The following is a 27,487-nucleotide window of genomic DNA, read 5'->3' on the forward strand; positions in this document are numbered from 1 at the left end:
ACAAGCTCATAGTGCCAATGTCAATTTCAAGAGTAAGCTAGAGTAGTACAGAATCCTAGAGAAGTACAAATGCAGAAAAATAAAGAATGTTTAAAATAAATAAATAAATAAAACAAGATTTATTTATAGTAAATGCCTTTGCGGTGGTGCTCTTTAAGACTCAAATAAAAATGAGTCGTGCTCGCATTTAGCCCATTGGAGCTGCAATGTGTTCTTCTCACTGAGTATTTAGCTTTTCCCAGAATGCTGATACTTACATTCCAAGAGCCGGTGAGACACAGACGTGTGCCAAGTTTACACTGTCAGTGTGTGTGTGGGAGGGCGGCAGCTCATCGTGAAGAGAGCATTACATCTAAACACTCAAATCTGACAGAAAACTGCAATTCAAATCAGAACAATTCATGAAACGATCCCAAGATGTATGTCAAAGATCATGAACGTTTTCTGTTTCTAAGTGCGGTTTGAAAATGGTAAATCAAGGAACAATGAACGAACAGAAAATTATGATGAGCAATTTTGGTTTTCTTTCTCCAGTTTTTTCTTACCACTTCCAATGTGAGTGGCGTAAGCAAGAACAGGCTATCATCTATAAATGGACACCAGATGTATTTCCCCCACAATGCTCATGATTTTTACAATGACAGTCTGGAATGTATTAAATCCCATTCACAGCAGGAAAAGTAGAAAAAAGAGAGAGAATGACAGAGAGAGCATTCCCGGAATGTAGGAGGTACATCCTTTCCCAAAATTCTGCTTTTTTCCTCATCTCTCAATGATGTTGTAACAGATGCCTAGAAGTGTTTTTAAACTTTTTTCAACAGAACAGAAAACAACTTTTCCAGTAAATCCTGTGTTGTTTTGCAGCACATTTATGACATTGTTGTGCTTGCATGTGAGTTTGTCAGTACTCTTGTGTTTGTTTACCATAGTCTTTCTAAAAAGTCACCTCACAAGTGGACACTGAAGGACCCTGCAGCTCGTGCCAAACTGGTGAGGAATGCCTCAGTGGGTGACAGACTTTACATTTCAATTTCCCTTCACAAACACAAGCAGAACGGTTCTTTCCAGCCTAAGAGAGGCTCCCAATTTCTACAAGTGTCTTTGAGCGTTCTTCAAGTCACTTAGTGTTTTCATTTTCCCTGTCAGAGGAGGAAGCTAGTGGTCTTTCTCCTTTGAAGTGAGAGGCCAATTGGTCTGAGAATCCTGGCCAGGGCTCCTGCGGTCTTACACAGCGAGCACAAAGAACTTTAAGCATTTATGCGTTTTGTGGCTGAGAGTGTGTTCAAATCTAGAAGAGACAATGCGGCCCAAACATGAGCAAAGTACCTTTTTATACCAACTAGTGGCTGTATTAGCGTATTAGGTAGGGAAGCCTGGCTTGCTGCCCAAGGTACAACAGAGGCTGCCTTGTCGAATGCTGAATATAATGTACAACAGTGTGCCGTACCCCTCTCCTTCTTGTCCAGTAAAACATTTCCGTGCTTGATCGAGAGAAAAAAATCTTACAGAACCACATATGGAACTTATTAGTATGCTAAGAGAAGACTAAAGTCAAGAGAAATGCTATTGTGGAACTATAGGGAATCAATCCACAGAGATATATAAAAAACCTGGGGATAATGGTAGTTAGACAATGTGTACATGCACTGCAAAAACGATTTCATCATTTTGTTTTAACAGCACGTATAGTCTAGATGGCAAAGTTTTAAAAAATACATATATACTGTATAGTTAGATTGACTTTCCAAGCAACACTAAAACAATCCAAAATCAATCAAAATATAAATAAAACTACAGGTACACTACAGAGGTTTTCTTGTTTATTCTGTGGATTACTAAACTAAAAATAAATAAAACATCTCTTGTGAAAGTACTCACACAAATGGCAAATCTGAACAAGATAGAGTGGCATCTTGTTTGCGGAACTGTGGCAAGATATTTGTGATGTTTTCTCTAGAGCACCGCTGAGGGCATCTTCAGCAGCAACATTATCATCTGATTTGGCCAAGAAGCTGTTCAGGATAGAAGAGCCACCCAGAGAGTTGTTTGACCTCTTTGAGACAGATTTACCACCTGAGGACATCCACTACAGCCAGTATTACTGCAAAGCCAGCAGCAACATTTAAAACCCTGTTTACTACATTTATAGTCTGTTCTCACATCAAATCCCAGGTCTTTTTCTAAAACTCCCCATAGATTCATTAGATTCTCTAATCTTAGATTTTAAGTGGAATAATGTATACTGTAAACCTAACGTTGTCATTATTATAGAAATCAAGTTATCACAACTTACCATTACTTAAAATACCATGTTTTGGCATTATAAATACTGTATATTTAAGAATTTCCATTACGCAGCAGTTTTGACAAACTCTGTAGTCTGTACAATGAGAATGTTAAATTGGTAGGTAGACATTAAAATATGTATACACTTTTTCTTTTTCTTTTTATGTTATTTGCTAGGTATTTTCAAAGCTGTGTTTTCCTCACGCAGTGGCTTTGGCAGACCGGAGCTGTAAATGTGAGACAGACGGGGAGAGTCGTTGTTATAAAAAAATACCTTTGTCACAGTTATGTTCAGTTTAGAGTTTGTTTTCAATCATTTGCCTTCTTTCTGCCTGCCTGTGTTCGTAATTTGTTTCTATGGTCTATATATTTATATAAATTTAGTTTTTTTGCTTTTTTTTTCTCACTGTGGACCTGCCCGCCGTACTTCTCTTGTGCCTGAAGCAGCTGGATCATTCGCTGGAGGACCATACCAGGGATTTTTTAGATATGTTTTTTTACCATGCTGGCCTTAGTGAGCAGAGTAAGGCACGCCAATGTGGAGTGGGTGCTGGTTCACAATGGTTCCTCCTACACAAGGGGATCCCCTGGCTCCTTTTCGGCTTGTCACCCTGACTCCTCTGCCATGGCTCCTCCCTCCCTTGGCTCCACCAGGGACCATCTGGCTTACAGCTCCACCGGGCTCCCTTTGGACCACCGGCTCCACCTTGGTCGGACGTCGTCCATCCGGCGCCATGGACCTGCGAGCCGGACTTGCGTTCCAACTCGGGGGGGTTGGTACCCCCCCGAGTCGTGGCCACTGAAAGCCACTGGGTCGCTCGGTTCCATCGGTTCTCCGTCTGCGCTTGGGGCTCCACCACCATCGGCTCTGTCGCCATCAATCCCCGTCATGGCTCCTCCCTCCTTCGACGCCACCGTGGACCTCCATCTTGGCTGGACTCTGGGATTTCACTAGGCATGCCATGCTCCGGGTCTCCCCTTGGCTCCTCCCACCCTCCACTCTCCCAATTTATGTGTTATACCCTTTTCCAGAACCTGTATACATCAGAGGAGGGAGGGGGAGCTTATGTCACAGTTATGTTCAGTTTAGAGTTTGTTTTCAGTCATTTGCCTTCTTTCCGCCTGCCTATGTTTGTAATTTGCTTCTATGGCTTCTGATTTGATTTCTCATTCTTTTACGCTGTGCCCTCATTAGTTCCTTTTGTCAATCCCCTGTATTTAAGTCTCCCTGTTTTATTTGAGTTGGTCCAGTCTCGTCGATGTGACGTGAGCGATATGCTTTGTGTTTACCTTGTGGAATATCATAGACTCCCGTTTTGATCTTCGCATTCGTGAACTTGCATCTACTACAACCGTGAAAACCTTTTACCTTACAGCATATGATTTGAAGTTCTGACGATACATAGTCACTTGTTATTGTCTGATACGGTTACTTACTGGCCTATACTTTAACACTTCAAATGCGTATAATTGTGTTTTGTTCATTGATGAAATATGGTTAATATACTTGTAACGAGGTTCAAATGTTATGGTAAAAAGGAGGTGGGAACCGACGAACATTTAAAGATTTTAATAAATAAATAAACAAATACAAAAATGAAAGTATAAGCCAGCAGCCCCTCACGGACGACTGCTCGCTACACAAAACAGAAACAAAACACAACATAAAATCAGGCCTGTTCCTCTCTCGCTCTTCACTGTTGTCGCTCCTCCTTTATGCCTCCGCTCGTCCGTGAGAGATACGAGACCGGTGCGTCTCACAGGTGTCGCTCATCATTAATCACACCACCGGCCTCGCGCCGCTCTCTCACGGCCCTCGGCCTCGTCCTGCTCGCCACAATACTGTTAAATCACCATTTATTGAGGTTCAGCAATGAAATATAAGGGATCAAACCTTAATAAAACTGTTGATGTGAAGCAAGTTTTGATGACTTCTTGCTTGTTCAATAAGTAAATGCAACAAATTTGAATTAAGTAGGCCTTTTAAGTTATCTGTAGTTAAATATTTAAGTTAATTCAATGGAAAGTTTTGTTAGGAACCATTAGGCCTACTCAATTAAATCGAAGGAAAGAATTTTGAGTATTTAATTTGAGACTATTAGGGTTTACAGTGTACAAGCCGGTCATTATCACAAAATAAACTCTGATAGGTTTGTTTTGCGCTAATGGTAAGCTGACTTACATTTTCATTCTTATCCATTATCAATGTATGATAATGAACAATTCTGATTCGAATTGAAATTAGGTTATATTATTTTGATTATGTGAGAAGAGAGAGCGCAGAGTGAACTCTTGCACTCTTGCAAAATATGTTACTAGTCCATAATGGATACACTGTAAGCCATCTGTTTTTTCGTTATGAATAAATGGAAGAAATGCTTTCACGGGAATGATGAAGAACAAATGCTGCATTTGACTCTGGTGTAAAGTGGCTTTCTGCCCTGGAACACTTGAGCTATTCAAAGTCTGTCTGCATTGTTTGTGGGTAGACTTAGAGTGACATTAAACAGTGCATTGACAATAGGACTCCTCCAACACCATAAGTGGCCTGAGTGCATTCAAAGCAGAAATCTTCATCAAAACCCCCACTTATGTAGTGTTTGAACTGTTTTCAGAAGGATAATTCTCAGGTTGGGAAAAACAGCACTTATTCAGTGTGTAAAGAAAGTGCCTTTCTTTATCCCTTTCTCTTGGTGGTCACAATTATAGTTTTAAATACTCGAAGAGGGATTTATGACACGCCTTTTCTTCATGTTTTCTCTATGTTTATGACACTCCCTTTCTCCATAATTTTGTCTTTAAGTATCGCACAGTATGATATGATGGAAGCAGGTCATTTTAGGGCAGAATTGCATTGTCACTTTTGGGAAAAAACGATGAATGTCTCCAGAACATGAAATCACATGCACACGAGTTCCTGAAAGCTACTGACTTCTGATGAAATGCAACCATCTTTTTTTGTCTGATCAGCTCTTTTTTTCTGATTCCATAATCCCTGAAAGAAAACTCTGCATTTTTTCTAGTTGTGACTCAGTTAGAATGTACAATCTGGTAAATGTTATAAGACAAAAAGGAAAGAAATTCATAAAACTGGTGAAAGGGAAAACGTTTCTTCAGGATGCACCTGATATGGTTTCCTGGCCCAACTCAGGTTGAGTTTACTGCCCCTCTGACAAAACCACAGAACCCCACTGAATTTAAGACCTTACAACAGGATATCTCCCCTAAAATGTGCCTGTACAGTACAGTTAGAGTACATGCTGCATTAATACCAGACAGTGTAATCCCTGTTAAAGATTGTTGTTTTGACTGCACTGAAAAAAATGCATGGTACAAACATGATTTTGATGGGTATTCCTCTTTAAGTATAGTCTTGAAGTGTATCAGTTGCCATGTTTGAATTTTGTTGTAGTTTTCTCTGTTGATTAGTCTTGATTGTTCCCAGGAGTGTGTATACAATATATATATATATATATATATATACAGTATATATATATACAGTATATATACACTCACCGGCCACTTTATTAGGTACCCCATGCTAGTAACGGGTTGGACCCCCTTTTGCCTTCAGAACTGCCTCAATTCTTCGTGGCATAGATTCAACAAGGTGCTGGAAGCATTCCTCAGGGAGTTTGGTCCATATTGACATGATGGCATCACACAGTTGCCGCAGATTTGTCGGCTGCACATCCATGATGCGAATCTCCCGTTCCACCACATCCCAAAGATGCTCTATTGGGTTGAGATCTGGTGACTGTGGAGGCCATTTTAGTACAGTGAACTCATTGTCATGTTCAAGAAACCAATTTGAAATGATTAGAGCTTTGTGACATGGTGGAAGTAGCCATCAGAGGATGGGTACATGGTGGCCATAAAGGGATGGACATGGTCAGAAACAATGCTCAGGTAGGCCGTGGCATTTAAACGATGCCCAATTGGCACTAAGGGGCCTAAAGTGTGCCAGGAAAACATCCCCCACACCATTACACCACCACCACCAGCCTGCACAGTGGTAACAAGGCATGATGGTTCCATGTTCTCATTCTGTTTACGCCAAATTCTGACTCTAACATCTGAATGTCTCAACAGAAATCGAGACTCATCAGACCAGGCAACATTTTTCCAGTCTTCAACTGTTCAATTTTGGTGAGCTCTTGCAAATTGTAGCCTCTTTTTCCTATTTGTAGTGGAGATGAGTGGTACCCGGTGGAGTTTTCTGCTGTTGTAGCCCATCCGCCTCAAGGTTGTGCGTGTTGTGGCTTCACAAATGCTTTGCTGCATACCTCGGTTGTAACGAGTGGTTATTTCAGTCACTGTTGCCCTTCTATCAGCTCGAACCAGTCTGGCCATTCTCCTCTGACCTCTGGCATCAACAAGGCATTTCCGCCCACAGAACTGCCGCTCACTGGATGTTTTTTCTTTTTCGGACCATTCTCTGTAAACCCTAGAGATGGTTGTGCGTGAAAATCCCAGTAGATTAGCAGTTTCTGAAATACTCAGACCAGCCCTTCTGGCACCAACAATCATGCCACGTTCAAAGTCACTCAAATCACCTTTCTTCCCCATACTGATGCTCGGTTTGAACTGCAGGAGATTGTCTTGACCATGTCTACATGCCTAAATGCACTGAGTTGCCGCCATGTGATTGGCTGCTTAGAAATTAAGTGTTAACGAGCAGTTGGACAGGTGTACCTAATAAAGTGGCCGGTGAGTGTATATAGGCCTATATATGTTTCCTCTGTTCATTGTTGGTTTTTGTCCTTCCATGGATGTTGTTTGTATAGTTTTCTCAATGTTTGTTACTTGGTTGTTATCTTCTTCATTTATATCCTTAAAGTAAACCTGCATTTAGATCCATCTCTCCTGGATTTCTTAGCCAGCCTTCATATTACAAAAAACACATTATTACAAAGTGTATATAGCCTACCTATTCTTTATGTCTATGCAGCTTTTAAAATAAATATAAATGTAATTGTGACTTTATATCTCACAATTGCAAATGTATTTTTCGTAATTATCTGTCAATGTGACTTTATATCACATTATTGTGACTTTTGTTTTTGTTATTTTCAACTTAATATCACAATTACTTACGCACCAAGATGGCAATTACTGTATAATGACTAAAAATACAGTAAGAACAGTAACGTTATGAAATATTACATATTTTTAAATATTTTTTTCTATTTAATTTTAGTTTAAAATATAATTTATTCCTGTGAGGATAAAGCTGACTTTTCAGCATCATTACTCCAGTCTTCAGTGTCATTTGATTTGTCAGAAAGCATTCTAATATGCTGATTTGCTGCTCAAGAAACATTTATTATTATTAGTATCAATGTTGAAACAGTCGTGATACAGTTCTTTGGATTCTTTGATGAATAGGAAGTTCAAAAGAAAAGCATTTATTTGAAATAGATATCTTTTGTAACATTATACATTTCTTTTCTGTCATTTTTGACCAATTTACTGTGTCTGTGTTTAATAAAAGTATTAATTTCTTTCATATAAAAAAGAAAATACTAACCCCAAACTTTTGCATTGTATTGTACACATATGCTTGTGGGACATTATTAGTTTATATAGTTTATAAATTTATAGTTTATAGTTTATATTAGTTTATCTGGCCAAAGTAAAACAGCATGATGGATCCTCAGGCCTACAGAGAGGCATCTGGGAACTATAAAAACTTGTCAAAAACAGTGATGGTGTTTGACTAACAGAGAAAAATTAATTATTCAATGCATTCTCAACAAATGCATCATTTAGATTTTTTTGCTCTTATTTTCACAAGAAAAAAAACATTATTAAATATTATTATTAGGTGACAAAATAAGCAGTTTAGAAAATGAAATGAAAAACAATAGGAAGGGAAATTCACTGGCACTCACGATACGATTTACATACCTTTTTTTAGCGCCCTCAGCTGCTCAAGTCCTTGCATGCGTCCATTATTTAAATCATTATTCAGATATTGTTTATATCCAGGGTGAAGACGAACAGCATCAGATGATCATAAACATGATGTCCTTCTTCAATTTGCTCAGATGTTATGAAAATATCAGTCAGTCCCTGTTGTTGAATGGGATTGTTGATTGAGAAACAGTAGGGGATGAAGCAGTAATTTTAGTTTGATTCTTTACTGTTTATGGAACATATGATGACTAGCCTGTGTTAATTATAATACAATACCAAAGAAGATAATAATTAGCAAATACAAGAATGGAAATGGTCTAATATTTAATCATTTCAGACCATCATTAGGAGAATGGAGAACAACTGTTCTAGGCACTACTGATCAGTGATGTGGAAGGAGCGACACCTTGCGGTGAAAGCATGAAGGATGATTGAGAGAAGTAATGAACGGAGCACCTGAGTCTGACTACATTTGAGTTGTTTGTGGCCTGTGATAAACATCAATCGGCATGCATAAGTCAAGGTTTGCATTCAAATAATTTATTAAATAATAAATTAAAATCTCCGTGGAAACACATGTAGGCCTACAAGAAGATGCCCAACACTGTCACATAGGCCTAAGTGGTCTTAACAAAGAATTCAGCCTGGTAAGTAAGTTAAACTTTTGGTTCATTTTGGCTTAGCCTAGGCTAGGCTACTTCCACCCATGATTACATCGACCGCCTCAGTTTTTTAGCTGTTGCTGCTAACTTTGTTGTCAGTATTAGTTAAACAAAGCGTTTCCCTGACGAAATGTAAGTTTGGTGGCATGTTATTTAGGCAACCTTGTAAACGCAGTTAAATCAGTGATGGACAGTTTCGATGCAAACTGTCAATCACTGATAAAACCGCGTTTACGATGTTTACAATGGCTTTTTAAACACTATTCAAAGTAAATTCACCCTGATTCAGGCAGCTGAGGCCCATTTGTGTTTCGTAACATGTTTCTTTTTAAGCTGGCACTGATCCAGGCTGGCCAAGCGGGTACAGAGAAGAACCAGCTGGTCACTCTAGCAGCTTCCAGCTGTTCAAGCTGGTTTTTGGAGGAGCATGGTGCTGGAAACAGCCCAAACATTATAGCGTACGTTGGATTTTTTGTCGTTTCTTGTGCTTCTCCAACTGCACCGAGAGATATTTGTTTCAGTCAGCGGCCAATAGATGGCAGTATTGCCCTACGTCTTCGACAGGGTGACAGGTTCAACGAAATCTAATGAACATCTCAAATTTAACCGTATTTCATTACTGCAAAAATAATGTTCCTTTCTGTTTAGCTTCGAAGTAGTAAAAATAAATAACGCTATGGTGACAATTCAAGTAAAAAAAAAAAAAAAAAGCAAAATAATTACGTTTAACCAACGCATTTTCTCATAGGCTAGCCGAAATGATTTCATCAAGTAGCCTAGATGTTGTAAATTACATTAATTAAATTACAACCATAAAAAGGTTTCTTGGAAATTAAATGCACGGAGCACCATCGCTGTAACTTGTTTCTTGAGGAAGTAAACTTGAAATGCTGCTCATTTGTCGGACAAACTGCTCATGTCTCCTACGAGGACAGAGCGAGACGCCAGTCCCTTTGACCGACGTTCTCATCCGCCAATCAATTGAATGGATGTGTGGCGAACCTCCAATCACTGCAGAGATGGGGCGGGGCTTTCTCGGAATAGCCTCTTCACTATTACGTCATGCGCGAACAGCTGGTCCGTTGCAAGAGCTGAAAATGTGGACAAGCGTAGCGATATAAAAATCGCGTCCGTGCCGTCGGGGCGTAAACAGTCAGTTTATCACGATGTGGTGGCTGGACGGGTTTAGGTCGGGGATGGGCCGCCTGGAGATCCTGTTGCTTGTTTACACCTTGCTCTGCTCTCTCGGAGGTGAGTCGCTCAGTGAGGGTTGAAGTGAGATCTCTATCTTGATGCAGTGGAGCTGTCCTTTGTGCTGGTGCTGAACTATTCAGCACTGAATGGCTTGGCCGTAGCCTATATCACATTCAATGCTAGTGCACTTTGGCCACACAGCAGGTGGAATGCGTTTCTTCTTTGCGCTGGTGTCTTATTTATTTTATGCTTTAATGTTGTCCTAGGCACATCCCCGAGGATAAAGCACAGACTACAGTGTGTGCTACATTCTTGAGGAGCTTCGTGCGAGAAGTGGATGCTTCTTTATGTCTAGCAAGACTTATATCGTAGTATAATCTCGGGCTAAACTGAGAGCAAAGTATGTATTATGTTCCGTATCGAACCGCACTTTATTGCCTTAAATCCCTAGTGTATGCTGGTTTATATTGTTTTAACTATTTATTATTATTATTAACTATTTATTCTCACGTAGCCAATAGGCAGTTTTAGTTTAGCGCGATTCCCATAGTATCAGCATCATTTGCCTTCTGGAAATATGTAGGCCAATTATACAATTATTGCTTTTTAATGTCAGCGTGCAAGTCTCGAGACTTACCTCTAGTCATCTAACGCTTGATAGCGCTAGAAGAGCGCCGAGTTGTTTCTTGTTTATCTCGAGATGCATTTGTAGATCGCATCGATAAGGAAGTAAATCTGGCTGCCAGAGCAAGACAATACCTGCGGTGCCGTGCCTGAAAGCGCATCTGATGGATGCTGTGCTGTTTTACTGTCAGCTGTACTTGAGCTCCGAGACGGACTTCACGGACTTGCTGTGCTTAAGGAATAATAACAGGCACCGTGGTCTCGTTAGTCTTCTGTAGCCTACTCTATTTTTACTCCGTTCCATTATACATGGATAACAATTGTTTGATTACGCACAGTAGCACACATCACAAACTTAAAATAGTATAATATTATTAGATATTTGCTGGTTCATTTTGGAAACCTGACAAGCTGAGCGTGCAGTTGTTTGTTTGAAAAAAAAAGGATATTGGTGAAAATAACTTGTATTTATATATGCTCTGTAAAATGTTTTCAGTATTATTAGCCTATTATTATAACACTTTTTTTGTTTTAATCCACAGATTCTGTATTTCTGTCATTTTTCATTTATAATTAAAAAGACGAATACATATTTTAACACTTTATTTTACAGTGTCTTTGTTTAATGTTACATGTAGAAATAACCAAATCCTAATCCTACCCTAACCTTATAGTAAGTATAGTAAGTTGATATTACTCAGTACTTAAATATAATTACACTGTAACAATGACACCTTAAAATAAAGCGTAACCCCACTTTGATTTTTACTTACAAATTTAAGGTAGCAATTAACGTTAAGTTTTAGATTTTATATATATTTACCGTGAGCATTATTATTTTGAAGTGGCGATTCTTTTAACTTTTTGACCTTATTCAGAAATTCTTGAATCTTGACTTTGCACTCTTTATTTTGTACAAAACTGCACTGCATATGGAACGAGGAGGGTCGTCTATTGGGGAAAATGTTTTCCATTTCCACTGAATACATTTTTTCTTTTTTTTTTTGTGTGTGTCTACTTTACTTACTGCTGACGAGATTCATAATGCATGAGCAATTCATAAACATCACTTGATTAACAGGGCACCAAACACATTGCAAGGAGATCCGCCAGTCACAGGACTTGGCCGCGCACTCGCATTGATCACAGTATTGACAAGCCGCAGGAACGGAGTGATGCTCTGAGGCTAGCACAAAGGAGCAGGACCAATGAGCCATCCAGTCTCATGGGAGAACAATTCAGAGCAGACCAAAGAAAACAGTTCAATGTGACAGACGTTGACAAAAAGCAGGGCTGTGACTCAGTGAGTGAGAGAAGAGACTTTCAGCTTACCGATTGTGCCTCTGTCTTAGTTGTTCGGTTTGGAATCGCTCACACCTCTTAATGTTTTGACTTAGTTCGATCTTACCCTCTGTCCTATTTTTATCTGTTGCAGTCAAGATGGGATTTGCTGGGACAAAAGCATTCTATCTATCTATCTATCTATCTATCTATCTATCTATCTATCTATCTATCTATCTATCTATCTATCTATCTATCTATCTATCTATCTATCTATCTATCTATCTATCTATCTATCTATCTATCTATCTATCTATCTATCTATCTATCTATCTATCTATCTATCTATCTATCTATCTAATCTATCTATCTATCGTGTTTGTTTGTGTGACAAATCTTTTAGTATTTCGCATGTGATAGTGAATTTTATGTCAAAACAAGGCATGCTTGTGAGATCCCATTTGCTGAGACTTGACCCGCGAAGGGAAGCTTTGCACTGAGTGCCAGTACATTACTTAACACTCACATTTACTGTTTAAGTAGGTGACGTGTTATTATTGAACTGAACTCAGTTAAACATATGAGGATGACAGCCGTTCATCTGCCGCTCATCTGTATCAGCAGTTTAGATGTGGAGTGACCAGTGACAATTTTTTTCCTGTTGTGAAACCAATAGCCTAATTGTGATGTCAGTTTGTTGGCCAAACTGGATAATTTGGACTTTGGATTTCTTATCGGTTTTTAGATTGGTTTATAATTTAAGATTTCTGAGTAATATAGAGTAGAAAAGAGTATGTTTCTAAACAAAAAAGACTAAAACTGACACAAGGATGTGAATTTATGTACTTGACAAATTGGACAATCGTTGTGCTCCTTATGTAGCAATTTGCTAGTAACTTACATTTTTGAAGCACACAACAATATCATAATTCAAAATATTTAGAATGTTTAGCACATTTTTAGCAAAGTTCTTAAATAGTTATTGCAATGTTGCAAGAAGCCTGTTTGACTATTGTTTGTTGCTTTAAAAAAATACTTTGGTTTGCCATAAAAATAGCCATTGATAATAATATGGCAATACAAATAAAAAATAAAAAATTTAAATTCACTAGAGGTATTTTATGTCTCTTCAAGTAACCACAGACCAAATTTCTCTCAGAAATCCAAAGCGCTATTTTGCAACCCCTTAGAAATGTTCTAAAGGAAACCTTTTGCTATTCTACACTACTCTACTATACTCTACTCTACTATACTATACACTTCTCAAATACACAACATCTCTTCTGTGCCTTTGTGCGAGGCCTTACTTTATATAGACAATCATTTTTTATGAATGTGAAATAATATCCCACAAAGTCTCCACATCCTTGCTTTAGTTACACTCCTGTGCAGCGTAAACCTGGGTTTCATCAGCTGTCCCCGTTCCACAACGCATATCACCTTTACTTGCGTGCAAGTCTGAAATCAATTAAAACGCTGCAAGATGAACGGCGCCACAACAAACCCGCAGGGAGATTTAGGGCTTCATTACTTTGCTCAGTCCGCTGAATGCACGTCACTGCTCTCTGATTGATGCGACGCCATCGCATAATTCAATATGCACCGCACCGAGCTGCTAATCTCAAAGTCTCCGGTAACTAATGGAAGTCTACTTTTGTGATGTCTAAATTGTTGTGCACTGTCAAAAAGTTCTTCAGATGGTTGAGTCATGTTGCATCCAAACTGTGGGAAAATCTTACAGTCAGTGATAAAGAATTAAAGATGAGGAAAGAAAGCATTTATAAATAATATATGGAGCCCTGGATAAACTTTTTACAGATGAAAACCTTCTAGCTTCCTAGAACTGTTCCTCAAGATCTTATGTTTGGGGCATCCTTGTGGCTTCTTCCTTTATTGAGAAAAATAATTCATAATGTCCTAAGGTCTGTTGCATTTTATATAACGAATGCTTCTCAAATTCTTCTTGCTTTGCCAGAAAAATAGCTAGAAGACAGTAACAGTAATCATCTACCTAACTTCTGAATGTAAGGGCACAAAAATCAATGAAATTAAAGGAAAATATGCAGTTGTCAATTGGCACAACCAGACAAAAGAACAAAACAAGCTCTCTGAAATTATATTACATAAAAATGCCTTAGAAAGATCTATGAATATGGTCACAAAAAATGAGTGATTTCACTCTTTCTTAAATCCTGAATTTATTTGTGTATTCTTGAAAACTGGAGTAATAACTAATACATTTTGTGCTTAACACAGCATACAAATAGCAGAGATTATTTAATCAAGTTCAAGATTTCATGACTCAAAATGTGCTCTACCACTACCAATTAGTACAAATTCGTACGAGTGAGTACGAGGTGACGAATTCGTACGATTTGTCTAAATCCCAGTGATGGGTAGGTTTAGGGGTGGGGTCAGGGGTAGGTAATTCGTACGAATTCATACGAATTGGGCAACTCGTAAAATATGTACGATTTAGCAAAAATCGAGCAAAATTTATACGAGTGAGGTCGTATAAATTTGTACGAATTAGCCACCTTGTAAAATGCGTACGAATTGCTGTGAGATCGGGTTGGCTCTACCAGTAGAGAGGCCTGTTATAGGGATATGGAGCTGTTTCTACCTGATCTCACCCTTAAAAATGAATTGCATTGGTGTATGAGTGAACTGATGTAGTCTAGTCAGGTTAAATAATTTATATTTTGGTCTTTAACAAAACAAGTTACTACTTGAAATACATTAGGCCTTTTAATTTTAGATGTTTTTTTTTCTGTGCATATTTGCTAATTGCCAAATTTTCATTAATTCACCCATCACAAAACATATAATCATATGATATAAGCAAAAATAAGCAACAATATTTGTTGTATTTAATATTCACCAGCAGAACCAGCAAAAAATTTACTGTTTGCATGTGACTAAGTCATACTGTAGATTCTTTTAACTTTCTGCTCTTTCTTTTTTTGTTGTTGTTGTTGCTTATAACCTTAGTCACACTAAGTGCCAGATGCGTGCCAATAAGGTGCGGAACAAAACCTGGTGCTAAAACCAAGACATTTTCCAGGGTCACTAAAAGACTTCAAAAATTCACTTTCCAATACTACTTAGCAAGGATGAGTCATTATGAATGAATCATCATCGTGGGATAATTCAGAACACGTTTTTTCTTTTCCCAGTTTGTTTTAGAAACCTATGAAATAGCTTACGTCCCCTAAAGATCAGTCTGACTGTGAAAATAATGTTCAGATGTTATGTTAATAATGTTAAAAAAACCCTTCACCAAGTGGGTGAAATAATGTTGTACAAGTAATGTGTACAATGCAGTCCTGATGTTTATCTCAAAACAACAACAATAAAACAAACATATATACATATACATACATATACACACACACATATATATATATATATATATATATATATATTATGCAGAGAGAGCAAGAACACGCTCACTGCTATGACTGTCAGAAAATACAGAAGGTAGGCTAACTGATGAAGCCAAATATGTTCTTGGTTTTAGCTTATTCGTGAAGATGACAGTTTTATGACTTTGACTTTATTATATCTGCATCAGACGCCCTGTTTGTCATTTATTACTGCCAAGCTATCTTTACCATGAATCACTTTAAGGATCACAAAAAAACAGTCAAAACCAAAATGTAATATAAAGCCGTCCATTAACTGACACTGACGGCACTTGCGCGAGTGACAGCTGAAGTGATTCTAAACGCTTTTGATCACAACACCAACAAAAAACATTGAGTAGAGAGGAGGATGGCATTATCAGATTGCATTTGTTATGAGTGCCACCTTCTGATCCAGCGGCTTTATTCAATTTACACCAGCAATACTCTTCTCGCTGTTGTTGGAATGAGGAGATGTACGGTGCGATGTACACTATACCGGGGCTTGTGTTCTACTCCAGAGGGCTGGTCTGTCATCCTCTGCTTCTCTCTGTGTGATTTTGGCATTAGGGCCACTTTGCTAATTGCACTCGGCTCTGCACATCCGTTCTCTTACTGAGTCACCAACTGCTACCAGGGGAAAAGAGCTCTCTTTCCCTCATCAGGATCTCTTATGCCTTCTTTTTTCAGTCACACTCTTGCTCCCCATGACACTATCCTACAATTCACGCAGCTTGCTGTGAAAGGTTACCGCGACACATTTCTCTCATCCTCAAGAAAACATTAATTAGCTGAACCGTCTGAAGAGGATAGTTCTTGTTTCAATTCCGAAAGACTCAAGTTCAAGAGTCAAGTTCAAGTTCCTGATTACAGAATGTATTGAGTTCAATGGCTTAGAGGAAAAAAAAGTTGAAAATCGTTAACGAGCGGATCAATGACAAATAAAGCTTCAAAAAAGGTTTGGTAGTACTTAGCAGTGACACGCTCATCAAGCACAGTAGGGCCATGATATTGCAGGCCAAACCATCATTGATCCACCCTGTGCTTCACTCTGGGCAGCAACAAATCGGGTGTTAAAGGGTTAGTTCACCCAAAAGTGAAAATGATGTCATTAATGACTCACCCTCATGTCGTTCCAAGCCCGTAAGACCTCCGTTCATCTTCAGAACACAGTAAGATATTTTAGATTTAGTCCGAGAGCTTTCTGTCCCTCCATTGAAAATGTAAACACGGTATTCTGTCCTTGTCCAGAAAGGAAATAAAGACATCATCAAAGTAGTCCATGTGACATCAGAGGGTTAGTTAGAATTTTTTGAAGCATCGAAAATACATTTTGGTGCAAAAATAACAAAAACTACGACTTTATTCAGCATTGTATTCTCTTCCGGTTTTGTTGTCAATCTGCTTTCAGTGATGCTGATGACGTAGACGCTGCTGACGTGTTATCTGGTGCGTCCGTGTATTCGGGTTCAAATAAATATGGCTGGGCAAAAAAATGCAAGTCTTCCTCTGTGTCGAAATCCTTAGACATGTTTGCGAAGATTGATTTGTTTACAGCGTGCGTCTCCCTCAGACTGTAAACGAAGCTCGGGCGCTCCAGATACACGTCAGCAGCGTCTTACATCATCAGCATCACTGAACGCAGATTGACAACAGAACCGGAAGAGAATACAATGCTGAATAAAGTCGTAGTTTTTGTTATTTTTGGACCAAAATGTATTTTCGATGCTTCAAAACATTCTAACTAACCCACTGATGTCACATGGACTACTTTGATGATGTCTTTATTTCCTTTCTGGACAAGGACAGTATACTGTGTATGCATTTTCAGTGGAGGGACAGAAAACTCTCAGACTAAATCTAAAATATCTTAAACTGTGTTCTGAAGATGAACGGAGGTCTTACGGGCTTGGAACTACATGAGGGTGAGTCATTAATGACATAATTTTCATTTTTGGGGTGAACATAACCCTTTAAGCCTCTTTGGGGTTCTCCACACCGTATCTCCCGCAGATGTGGGAAAGATGGTGAAGGTGGACTCATCAGAGAACAATAGATGTTTCACATTGTCCACAGCCCATGATTTGGACTGTTGGCGGCACTATTGAAACCGACATTTGGCATTGGCACAAGCGACCCAAGGTTTGGATATAGCTGCCAGATCATGATTATTGACTCTGTGGAGCTCCCGACGAACAGTGTTGGTGGAAAGAGGAGAGTCGAGGTGCGCATTTAATTCTACAGTGAGTTTGGTAGCTATGCTTTTATGTGTTTTGAATACAATCCGGGTTAGTACCTGGACATCCCTTTCAGACAGCTTCGTCTTGCGTCGACAGTTACTCCTGTTGGATGTGGTTCGTCCTACAGTATGTGGTGTATGCCGACATTACCATGAATAGCATAGCTCTCAATACACCACAAAGACTTGCTGTCCTGGTCACAGATGAGCCAGCGTCTCGCGCACAAACAATATGTCCTCTTTTGAACTCTGATGTCTCCCAGTATGTTGTGTGGATTGCAATATTTTATGCATAGCTGTGCGATTGCTCTGCTAATTCAACCTTCACACTCTTACTGATGGAATGTAAAATCAGTGAAGATTAGCCACCAGGCCACTCATATATAGGCGTGAAACATCCAATACTAATGGTCAGTGTTTCAGTTTCATTGTCCAACCCCTGTATATTATACTGTATTTTCCTCCTATATTCCTATTTATTGTGAAATTTTTGCAAAGTAACCCTTATAGTGTACAGCATCTTACACATTATTATTTTTTGATTGTGTATTTTATTCATATCAATTTATAATTATTGCATTCTAGTGGTCAGGAATTTTGACTCTTTACAAGTATACCAGTAAATGCATTTAATACAATAACTATTCACAATCTAGTTGAATTACATATAAAAATAAAATACAAATACAAGTGTTTTAGTCAACAGTCTTTATTGAAGTAAAAGTAGTAAATTGATCCAAAACAAGATCCCTTGACATCACATTTGGTTACAGTGCAATAGATTGGTTAGAATGCACTGTATTGATTGAGATTGAAGAACAACAAAGTCATGTTTTCTATTGATACAAAAAAATATCAGCTTAAGTCAGTTAAAATATCAAAAATGCATTCATCAAAATGTTTAAAACATTAAATGTACAGCAACTTTAACAAAAATAACGACTTTATTTCAACTATTCATTTCCAGGGTTCTTAAGTTTTATCAAAAGCTTGGAGTGAGATCATATGCGGTTAGGGGAGGGGCCTAAATGGAGCCCCGCCCCCGCCTAGCCCCGCCCCCAATTTTACCCATTGTTCATAATTAACCAGCAAAAATTTAAATTATAACAATTGGTAAATCTGTTCAATGACAGAGCAATTCATCACATCAAATATAGGCCTACTCTTTAATGTTATATTTCAAAATTAGGCTACAAATATATAACAAATTGCTCCAAAATGTTTGGAAAAACAAATATTTTTGCATTTTTCCCTGACATCTTTGAAAAATACAAATGCAATGGCAATGATTAGGCTAATGTATGTTTTGACAGGATATACAATATTACCAAGAGCACTCAGAAATACTATTAATACAGTACAATATAGAATTTAAAATAAACTGAAGAAATACATCTTCATTCCTTCCCATACCCAATAACATTTCCTTAGCTAAACTGAGCCAAAGCTTTTGGCCTGGTTGCAAAGCAGTTGTAGAGTTTTTGACTGCATCAATAATGTATACGATGGGCTATATATTAAATGTTCTAGAACTTCTAGTCTAAAAATGTTAGGCGAGCTTTCTTCCAACTTACATTCTCCATCACGACGTGTGTTCGCATGATGTCGCGGTGGCCGAACTTCCGTGTGTGTTCGCGGACTTCGCGCGTCTATAAGTTGCCTAGTAACGAACGCAATCTGGCCGAGATGCGGGCGCGCTGGCGGCAGGAAACTTATCTTTGTGTGCATGCGCCTCGTATACAACGTTATATATAAAGCTTGCAGGACAACTTGGTTGGCATTGCCTTTTCAGCGTGAGAAATACACGGTGTGGCGTGTGAGCGTGTGAACTGGTTGAATTGCGTGTGTCTCACGGCCAATGCGTGAGACTTGAGAACCCTGCATTTCCTTCTCTGTGGGCCTCGAGTCAGTTCACTAGTGTAATAGCGTAAGCTTCTGTTGTTGTACGTCACACGCATCACGCACATGACCAGCGTCGGCCAATAGTGAGCCTACGTGTGACGTAGCTCTACGGAATCACACTACGTTAACTGACTAGAGGCCCAAAGAGAAGGAAATGAATAGTTGAAATAAAGTCGTTATTTTTGTTTGTTTTTGCGCACAAAAAGTATTCTCGTCGCTTGATAAACTTGAGATTGAGCCACTGTAGTCACTCTGACTATTTTAACGATGTCTTTAATAACTTTTCGATCAAATTATTTTAAAAGGAAAGAATTCACTTGCACACAAAAATATGTCATTGACCCGAGCGGCTTTGCCTTTCTGTTATACAGAAAATTCAGTGCGTACCGAAATTTACGATTTGCGTAAGCTGGGTTTTTGTGATTCCTCTTTCCGTTCTTCATGTTTCAGATGAGAAGGATTGATGGGAATTAGGAGAGATCAGGGCCATTAGGAACACTAATCCACATGTAATCCAGCACCAGCCTAACTAAAGTTTCCTCTGGGATATTGTGCTACTCTTGGTGGGGAAGAACCACCTGCTTTTGGTCTGCATAAGAGAGATGGACATGGTGACAGAGTGTTTGCGAACATTAAAGGGATAGTTACCCCCCCCCCCCCCCAAAAAGAAAGAAAATTCTGAGAAATTTACTCACCATCAAACCTGTATGATTTTTTCTTCTGAGAAAAGTGGGGGTTATTACATAGTATCGTTCAAGCAGCCACGTGAAAGTAAGTCTTTATTAATCAATCATTTATTAATCAAGCCCCTGTAATTATAATTGACGTGAAAACAAATTAAAGTTGTTGGTGTTTTACTGACACTAGTGTTATTTTCATTGGAAACTGCAGTGAATTCTGTTTTTGGAGTTTTGCAAAAATGTAGGTAGAGGTGCATTTTTCCAATGAGCCAAGGTCAAAATCAGGCCCTGTCACTTTTTCCATTAGGATATCTATGGACCATACTTTATATCTTCTCTCGAAATAGCGAGAGAGGAAGCAAGAGGGAGCGTAAATATGAATGCTGAGAAAGTGACAAGGACAGGAGAGAGAAATGGAGAGAGACGAAAGCGAGAGCGTGAGGCTGACAGCTGCTTTGCCTGTGGCCATCCAGAGCGGCTGGTGTGCTGAGGAGCAACTGAGGCCTGACAGATAAAATTGCGGACGGATAGTCTGGATGCTGAGAGGAGGGGAACGAGTTACAGAGAGAAAGGAAAAGCCGAGAACTTTTGCTAGCGCAGTAACAACGTCATCCATCATTCCTCTTATTATCATTAATTATTATCAACGCACCAGAGGCCCATTTACATCAAGCTCAGAGAGGCAGAGAGAGGATTCCTACACACACAGAGCTGCTGCAGCCTGTCTGTCCGTCTCTGTGTGTGTGTGGGCGAGCGAGCGTCTTTTTTGTGTCTGCCAAGGGTGTTGAGCTTATTTCCAACAGACCTAGTCTGGGCAGTGACATCTCTGAGTGTGGTATTTTCGGCTTTTTCTTTTTTGATTGCTTATGCAATACCCAAGTGTCACAGGGATTTTTTGCTGCTCCCTTTTAAAAGGGCAAGTCATAGTGGCTGAAATGGCCCAACAATGAATTGGCTTCGAGTTAATATGGGGAGACATGCAATATAAATATACATTTTATTGCTGCCATTGTCATGATTACAGATCTGTCTTCTTACAGATCTGTACAGATTACAGATCTGGCTTTGCTGGTTTTTATTTACCCTTTTTTAATACTAATTTAATATTTTTATTGTAATAATATTGATATTTTATTCATGATTATCAGTTCCAATTAATTGCCAACATTTAATGTCCATGTAACTATACCATTCCTGTGTTGGCAAAGCTGAATTTTCAGCATCATTACTCCAATCTTCAGTGTCACATGATCCTTTAGAAGTCATTCTAAATCATTCTAATATTAATATTTAGTGTTCAAGACGCAGTTCACATTATTCTCAATGTTGAAAAAGGTTGCTTAATATTTTTGTGGAAACCGTGATAATTTTTTTCAGTTCAATTAAATTAAGATTTGTAGCTCAGTAAAATGAGATTGGTACACGCAGACCGCAATATAAATGCGTTTTATTGCTGTAATATAGTACCAGCCATAATGATTACAGATGAGATATTTGCATATATCTCATTTTGGGAAGCCTTTGCGTATATTAAAAAATATAGTTATTTTTTCATGCTGAAAAAAGCCTAAAGTGGTTAGCTGGTCTCTCAGCCTGGCTAAACTGGTTAGAATTGTCTGTTTTAATGGTTTTAGAGGTGGTTCAGGCACTTTTAATCTGCTCAGTATGGAAGACCAGCTGGTTAAACCAGCTTTGCCAGGCCGGGCAACCATCTATTGACCAGCTTAACACCAACTTAGCCAAGTTGAGAGACCAGCTAAGACTAGCAAACCCCCTTAGGCTGGTTCTCTTCAAGTCATGAATTCCCTTTTGCTAAAAGCATTTTTGGTTTTTGTAAAGCTCTTTTTGATAGGAGGTACAGTATACTGTACAGGTATTCCTTTTAAAAACAGTTTCAGTACAAGATCAAAAGTCTTTTTTTTTTTACATTTGTATATCCTCTTCTGTGTGCCTAAAAGCAGAGCCAACCACACTTCTGAACCTGTGCTGTCTGTTTGCGCTGCTGCCGTGGGTCTTTATTCAGCAGAAGATGCTTTGAATGATTCATGACCTAAAGTAAGCTACTGGGGGCATCTGGGCATGAGGAAACTCCCCTTAGGAGGTCTGCCTGTGTCAAAGGAAGGCAAAAGAGGAAATCAATAGGGGAAGATTTTTTTTCAGACTCTGAGCATAAAGGCATTGGCTGCATCAGAGAGTGACTCAAAATCACTTCATCTCTGCAGTGCACAGTTTATTGGTTTTGAATTTTTGGTAGATTGGTAGATTCATTTTTGATAGTTTTCCCTTTTATTGTGTTAAAGAAATCAGCTCAGCTCAGTCGAGACTCGAGAGCACTTGTGACTTGTTGATTGATTCATAAGCATTAAAATACTGCTTCGAAAGTATTGCCACAAGATGTCAATGTGTGTTAACGTGATTTTACTGTGAAACAAATCACTTACTAACCTTCTTCTAAACTTTGTTTTGACAATGTGACGCCATAAACCCTAAAACAACTATAAAAATTATTTAAAAGCTTTACAGCTCAGAAAATACACAAGTTTTAACAGGAGATTTAATGTAAGTGCTTTGCAATTTCACCATTCACTTTAATTTTAAGTGCCTCATAAATGGAGAAACCTCAATTTTTACCTTTTTAAAAAATGTTATATTTGTTGTAGTCAACATTATGCCGTCTTGAACACCAAATATTAATATTAGAATGATTTAGAATGACTTCTAAAGGATCATGCCATAAATGCTGTCAAGTGAGCTAAACTGGTACTGAACCTGAAATATTATTTTACACGTTCAATTTCAAACACATTTTTTTTTAAATAGCATTTAAATATTGAATGATTGAAGTGCTCGGGCATTTTTGCGTACTTTGCTAGTCCCACAATCTTCAATCAGTCAAAATGACCTGCACTCAGCACACACACTCAGAGCCACACGACCCAGCGGGCAAGCAGTTCTCCAAACTCTAGTCCTCTCTGAGTGCCCTCTCAATTGTTCATACCAGATCCTACGTCTCCATTTTCACCATTGCTAACATTAATATTAAAAGCTCACATCTTCTTTATTACAGTCTTTCACCTTTCAGCAAGGCCACACCGAACTCTCAATGCAGCCCTGCCAAGAAGCTGAAATTGGCTCTCGGTCTTTGCCCTGGGTCCTGTCAGGTGCAATATGCCAAACGCCAGAGACAAGGCTTCATTTTTGGCAGCAGTAAATGGGCCTGGCAGGCCTGGTCTTTTTAAAGGTTTAATGGATGAAGAGGGAACATAATATATAGATATATATTTATATATATTTTTTTACCTGTAAGCTAGCACCCGAAACAATGCTACAATGCTTGTTTAGAAGGCAATTAGCATACCTCAGCTGAGAGGAAGTGGTCTGCTGAGTGCCAGTGTGCTATTTTGGATTGATGCCTTATTGCCTTGCCATTTTCACGCCATGGTGGCCTTTTCATGTAATATATTTGTTCTTTAATAGATTACAGTTGTTTGAGTCAGCCATTCCCCCCGACATTTGCATGTTTTTCAAGCTGAAATGTGTTTCAAATCATTACTTAAACTCAGATGAAAACTGTACACACCTTTTTATTAATCTAATTATATATTGGGCTACATAAACTCTGTAACCGCAATAAGCCCCACAACATGGACAGAGACCTTCCTCATGCTGCTGGAGATCAATGTGAGCTCTGGGCAACTAATCTGCAGACAGCATATCATTGGGCTCTGCAGCAATTCTTTGAGTGTCTTTCTACCCCAGCAGCTTGAGAACGCATTAGAAAGGCCATCATAACACCTCTGACAGATCTGAGCCACAGAGACTGATGGGCTTCTCGAGTCATTCAGTTGAATGCTACTGGATAATAACCAAAAGAAACGTCCCTCGTAGTCATATAATTGCATTTCCGAAATGTTATAAATGCTTAATGACCTGCTCTGAACCCTAATAAAGTCCTGTGCTGACCTCCCTCCTGGGAGCTGCTTAATTGGATTACTTTTTACCCCCATCATCTGCTTCTCATTTCTGTGGAAAACCCTTGTCCTTGATCATCTCACATCTTATATTTTACTCTGCCACCTTGTAATTTTATTTCAAGATGAGATTGCTCATCTTTTTCGCTGGTTACTGGCAATTTCATCTGCATAGTTCTACACCAGAATAGAGGGAAAAGGTGCCAAAAACCAGACAGATCTTATTATTTGTACAAAACATTCAATATCGAAATTTTCACAGAATCTAAAACGTATTTATACATGCACAGCTTTAGAAATGTAAAAATAATGATGGATTATCTATTATTATATTATATATTATTTATATTAAAATTTAATTTGCATAGTCACGTTTAGCTATTTTATATATATTTTTGTAAAATGGCTCCAGAAATATCTCAGAACAGGATGAAAATTTGGTAAACGATTATGGCATTGAACATATAATTAATGTCATTGAATACAACTATTAACCTATTAATTCCGTTAATTAGCCTAAAATTAAAACATCCGTATGTCTCTAAAGTTGTTTGTACTTAAAATGCTTATGTTTTATAAGCTGTCGATACATTAATAATGCATGTTTCAGTGTTTATACAAACCTGTCTATGCACACTAAAAAAGTTCAAAAGTGTGGGGTCAGTAAGATATTGAAGATACTAAAGACTGAAAATTCAGCTTTGCCATCACAGGTATAAATTACATTTATATAAAACAGAAAACAGTTGTTTTAAAGGGCCCCTATTATGCTCATTTCCAAGATCATATTTTTGTTTATGGGGTCTACTAGAATATGTTTACATCATTTAATGTTCAAAAACTTTTTTTCCTATAATTTACATTGTTGCAGCACCTGTATGTCTGACAGTTCTGTTTTTTTAAAACTTTCGGTTTCTTTAAAAACCGCCTTCCAAAAAGCGCTGATTGGTCTACCGCTTGAAAGAGTATCTCCGGAGGCTTCCTGAGGCACTGTAACTATGCTAACTATGCCGTCAATTTAGCCGTATCAGTTCGAGCCCGAGTCCGATAATGACAGTCAATAAGAACATGGTGATCAACCCGAACCTCCTTCGCAAGCACGACTTGTGCAGGACATTTCACAGTAGTAATACTTTGTTATACCTCTCTTACATTTCAGATGTGATGTTATAACTGTATAATTAACCTCTGATCTGCATCGAACTGCATGGGTCAGCAGTCATTTGAAAAAGGATGAGAACACAACAAAAGGTTTTGGTTTTATACTGCTGAGGAATAGTGTTTAAAACACATATTACTAATAATTTAAATAATAATAATAGTTCACACCATTACTGTATTGTCTCTTTGATCATATATGTAGCTTGGTGAGCATAAGAGACATAAAACATAGCAAAAAAGTCTTACTAGCCCCAAACTTTTGAATGAAAGTGTATGTATGTGCTAGTGGTACTTTACAGATGAATGCATATGATTGCCAATGAGATCACATTGGGACACTTTTCTGCCATTTTAAATAAGAGATGTTGGAGGAAATTGAGATTGGCTTGTACACTTACCACTCATCCAAAATCACTTTTCAGTCATTGGCCAGTCTGAAAAGTCAAACGCAGGTAAAAAGCCTTCTTTCTCCCACTTTCTGATGATTGCAGTCCACGTTTTAAGATGCACAGCTGGAGTATTAAAACCAATTGTGCCATAAAGTTTATTTACAGAGCACTGGGTTAACGCCGGTCATAAATGGCAAATCAAATTTATCCTTGGTTTTACACCAGCTTTGAGAGTACTTATCGACATGTGCTCTCTGCCTCCCCTTTGCAAAGGTGTGTCTTAATGAATCCCTCTGCCATTAAGCATAAAATAGCATCCTGTGCTGATCGGTGCATTTAAGGTCTTAAAAGATGTCCTGCCATAAGTACAACTCGATATGTCCTCACCTTCAGTTTTAAACCGTTGCATTCACAGTATTCTATCCCTGCCTGTTACATAGCTAAAAACAACTGACTAAATTAACAATTATTTTCCATCTGGTTTTGATTACTTATAAGACTGGCTTGGGTTAAGTATATTTTTTGTCTTAAAACCAATAGGTTTTAAAGTCAGTTAAGAAGACGATGTCTTTCATTGAATTGCACATAGACTGCAGCTGTAATTTTTGCTGGTTGCTAGTAAAAAAAAAAAAAAACTGCAGGCCCCTGTCAAAACATTACACACTGTTAAAAAAAACCTGTGAAATTTACGGTAAAATACCGGCAGCTGTGGTTGCCAGTATTTTACCGTAAAAAATATGGTGGCAACCTTTTATGTTTTACAGGACTTATATTTACGGGCAAAAAAAACCCACAATGTAAAGAAAACCTGTGAAATTTACGGTAAGAAAACGTCAGCTTGGATGCCAGTATTTTACCGTAAAAAAAATTGTAGCAACCTTACTTTGGACTTAAATTTACGGCAAAAAAGAAATAAATAAATACCCTTATGTTTCATTAGCTGACAAATATTATTATTCATTTTCACTAAAGTATTAAAATCTGCTTTATATCTTTGTAATATACTGATAAACACCATAATAATACAGGTGGTAAAAAAAGAAAACCACATTATGATTCAAAGTTCACCATTAGTTTTCCACAAGCTGAGGGACACATTAATATATATAAGGTGCACAGTGTCATACACATAAATACAAAACACCATCATGGTGACACACACATGACTCCAAATAATGCCATACACATTCATTAAACAATATATAATGTAATATAAACCCCCAATGTACATAACTGATAACAAAAACTAAAAAGAAACATAATTGTTTAAATGAAATAACATCAAATGTGAAGTGTCACGCAGGGAATTCTGGGAATGTCAATATAGAGAAACAACAAGAACTATAACTGACTTCAGCCACATCCTTAGATGAAATCCACTGAAGAGAAAAGAAGACATTAAATCTGTGAAGATCTCATCAGAGGAGGATTAAACAACTCCACAAACAGCCTTACCAGCTTTAATTATTACTAACCAGACTGACTTTATTTCTGTCAGACGTTTACAGGTCTGTTTGAGAATTAACAGAGGTTTAGATGTTGATGGTTTATTGTTTCATTTGAAGTTACCATGATGGTGATCAGTATTTGCTTTATTGGGGTCTTGACCCTTGACTTTCTAACATTAGTTTTTCTCTGTCTGCTGTAACTCTGTATTTATAAAACACATATATTATGGCAAGAAAATCAGCGAGAAAATGAGATAGGTGATGTTGGCTGTGTATTGATGAATATATATCATCATGTAGTTGCATCACAGAACAGAACATCACAAA

General features: G+C 38.2%; 1 protein-coding gene across 1 annotated transcript in view; it reads left to right on the forward strand.

Moving 5' to 3' along the window:
• Nucleotides 1–9,928: 9,928 nt before the first annotated feature.
• Nucleotides 9,929–27,487, forward strand: part of tmem8b (transmembrane protein 8B) — a 171,442-nt gene continuing 153,883 nt past the window's right edge. The window contains exon 1 of the mRNA XM_056270084.1: nt 9,929–10,118. Coding sequence (XP_056126059.1) covers nt 10,034–10,118 — 85 coding nt within the window. The 5' untranslated portion in view covers nt 9,929–10,033. The remainder of the gene's footprint in view (nt 10,119–27,487) is intronic.

Source organism: Rhinichthys klamathensis, unplaced genomic scaffold, assembly GCF_029890125.1.
Source record: "Rhinichthys klamathensis goyatoka isolate OS25496 unplaced genomic scaffold, OSU_Roscu_1.1 h1tg000296l_1, whole genome shotgun sequence".
Taxonomy (NCBI): domain Eukaryota; kingdom Metazoa; phylum Chordata; class Actinopteri; order Cypriniformes; family Leuciscidae; genus Rhinichthys; species Rhinichthys klamathensis.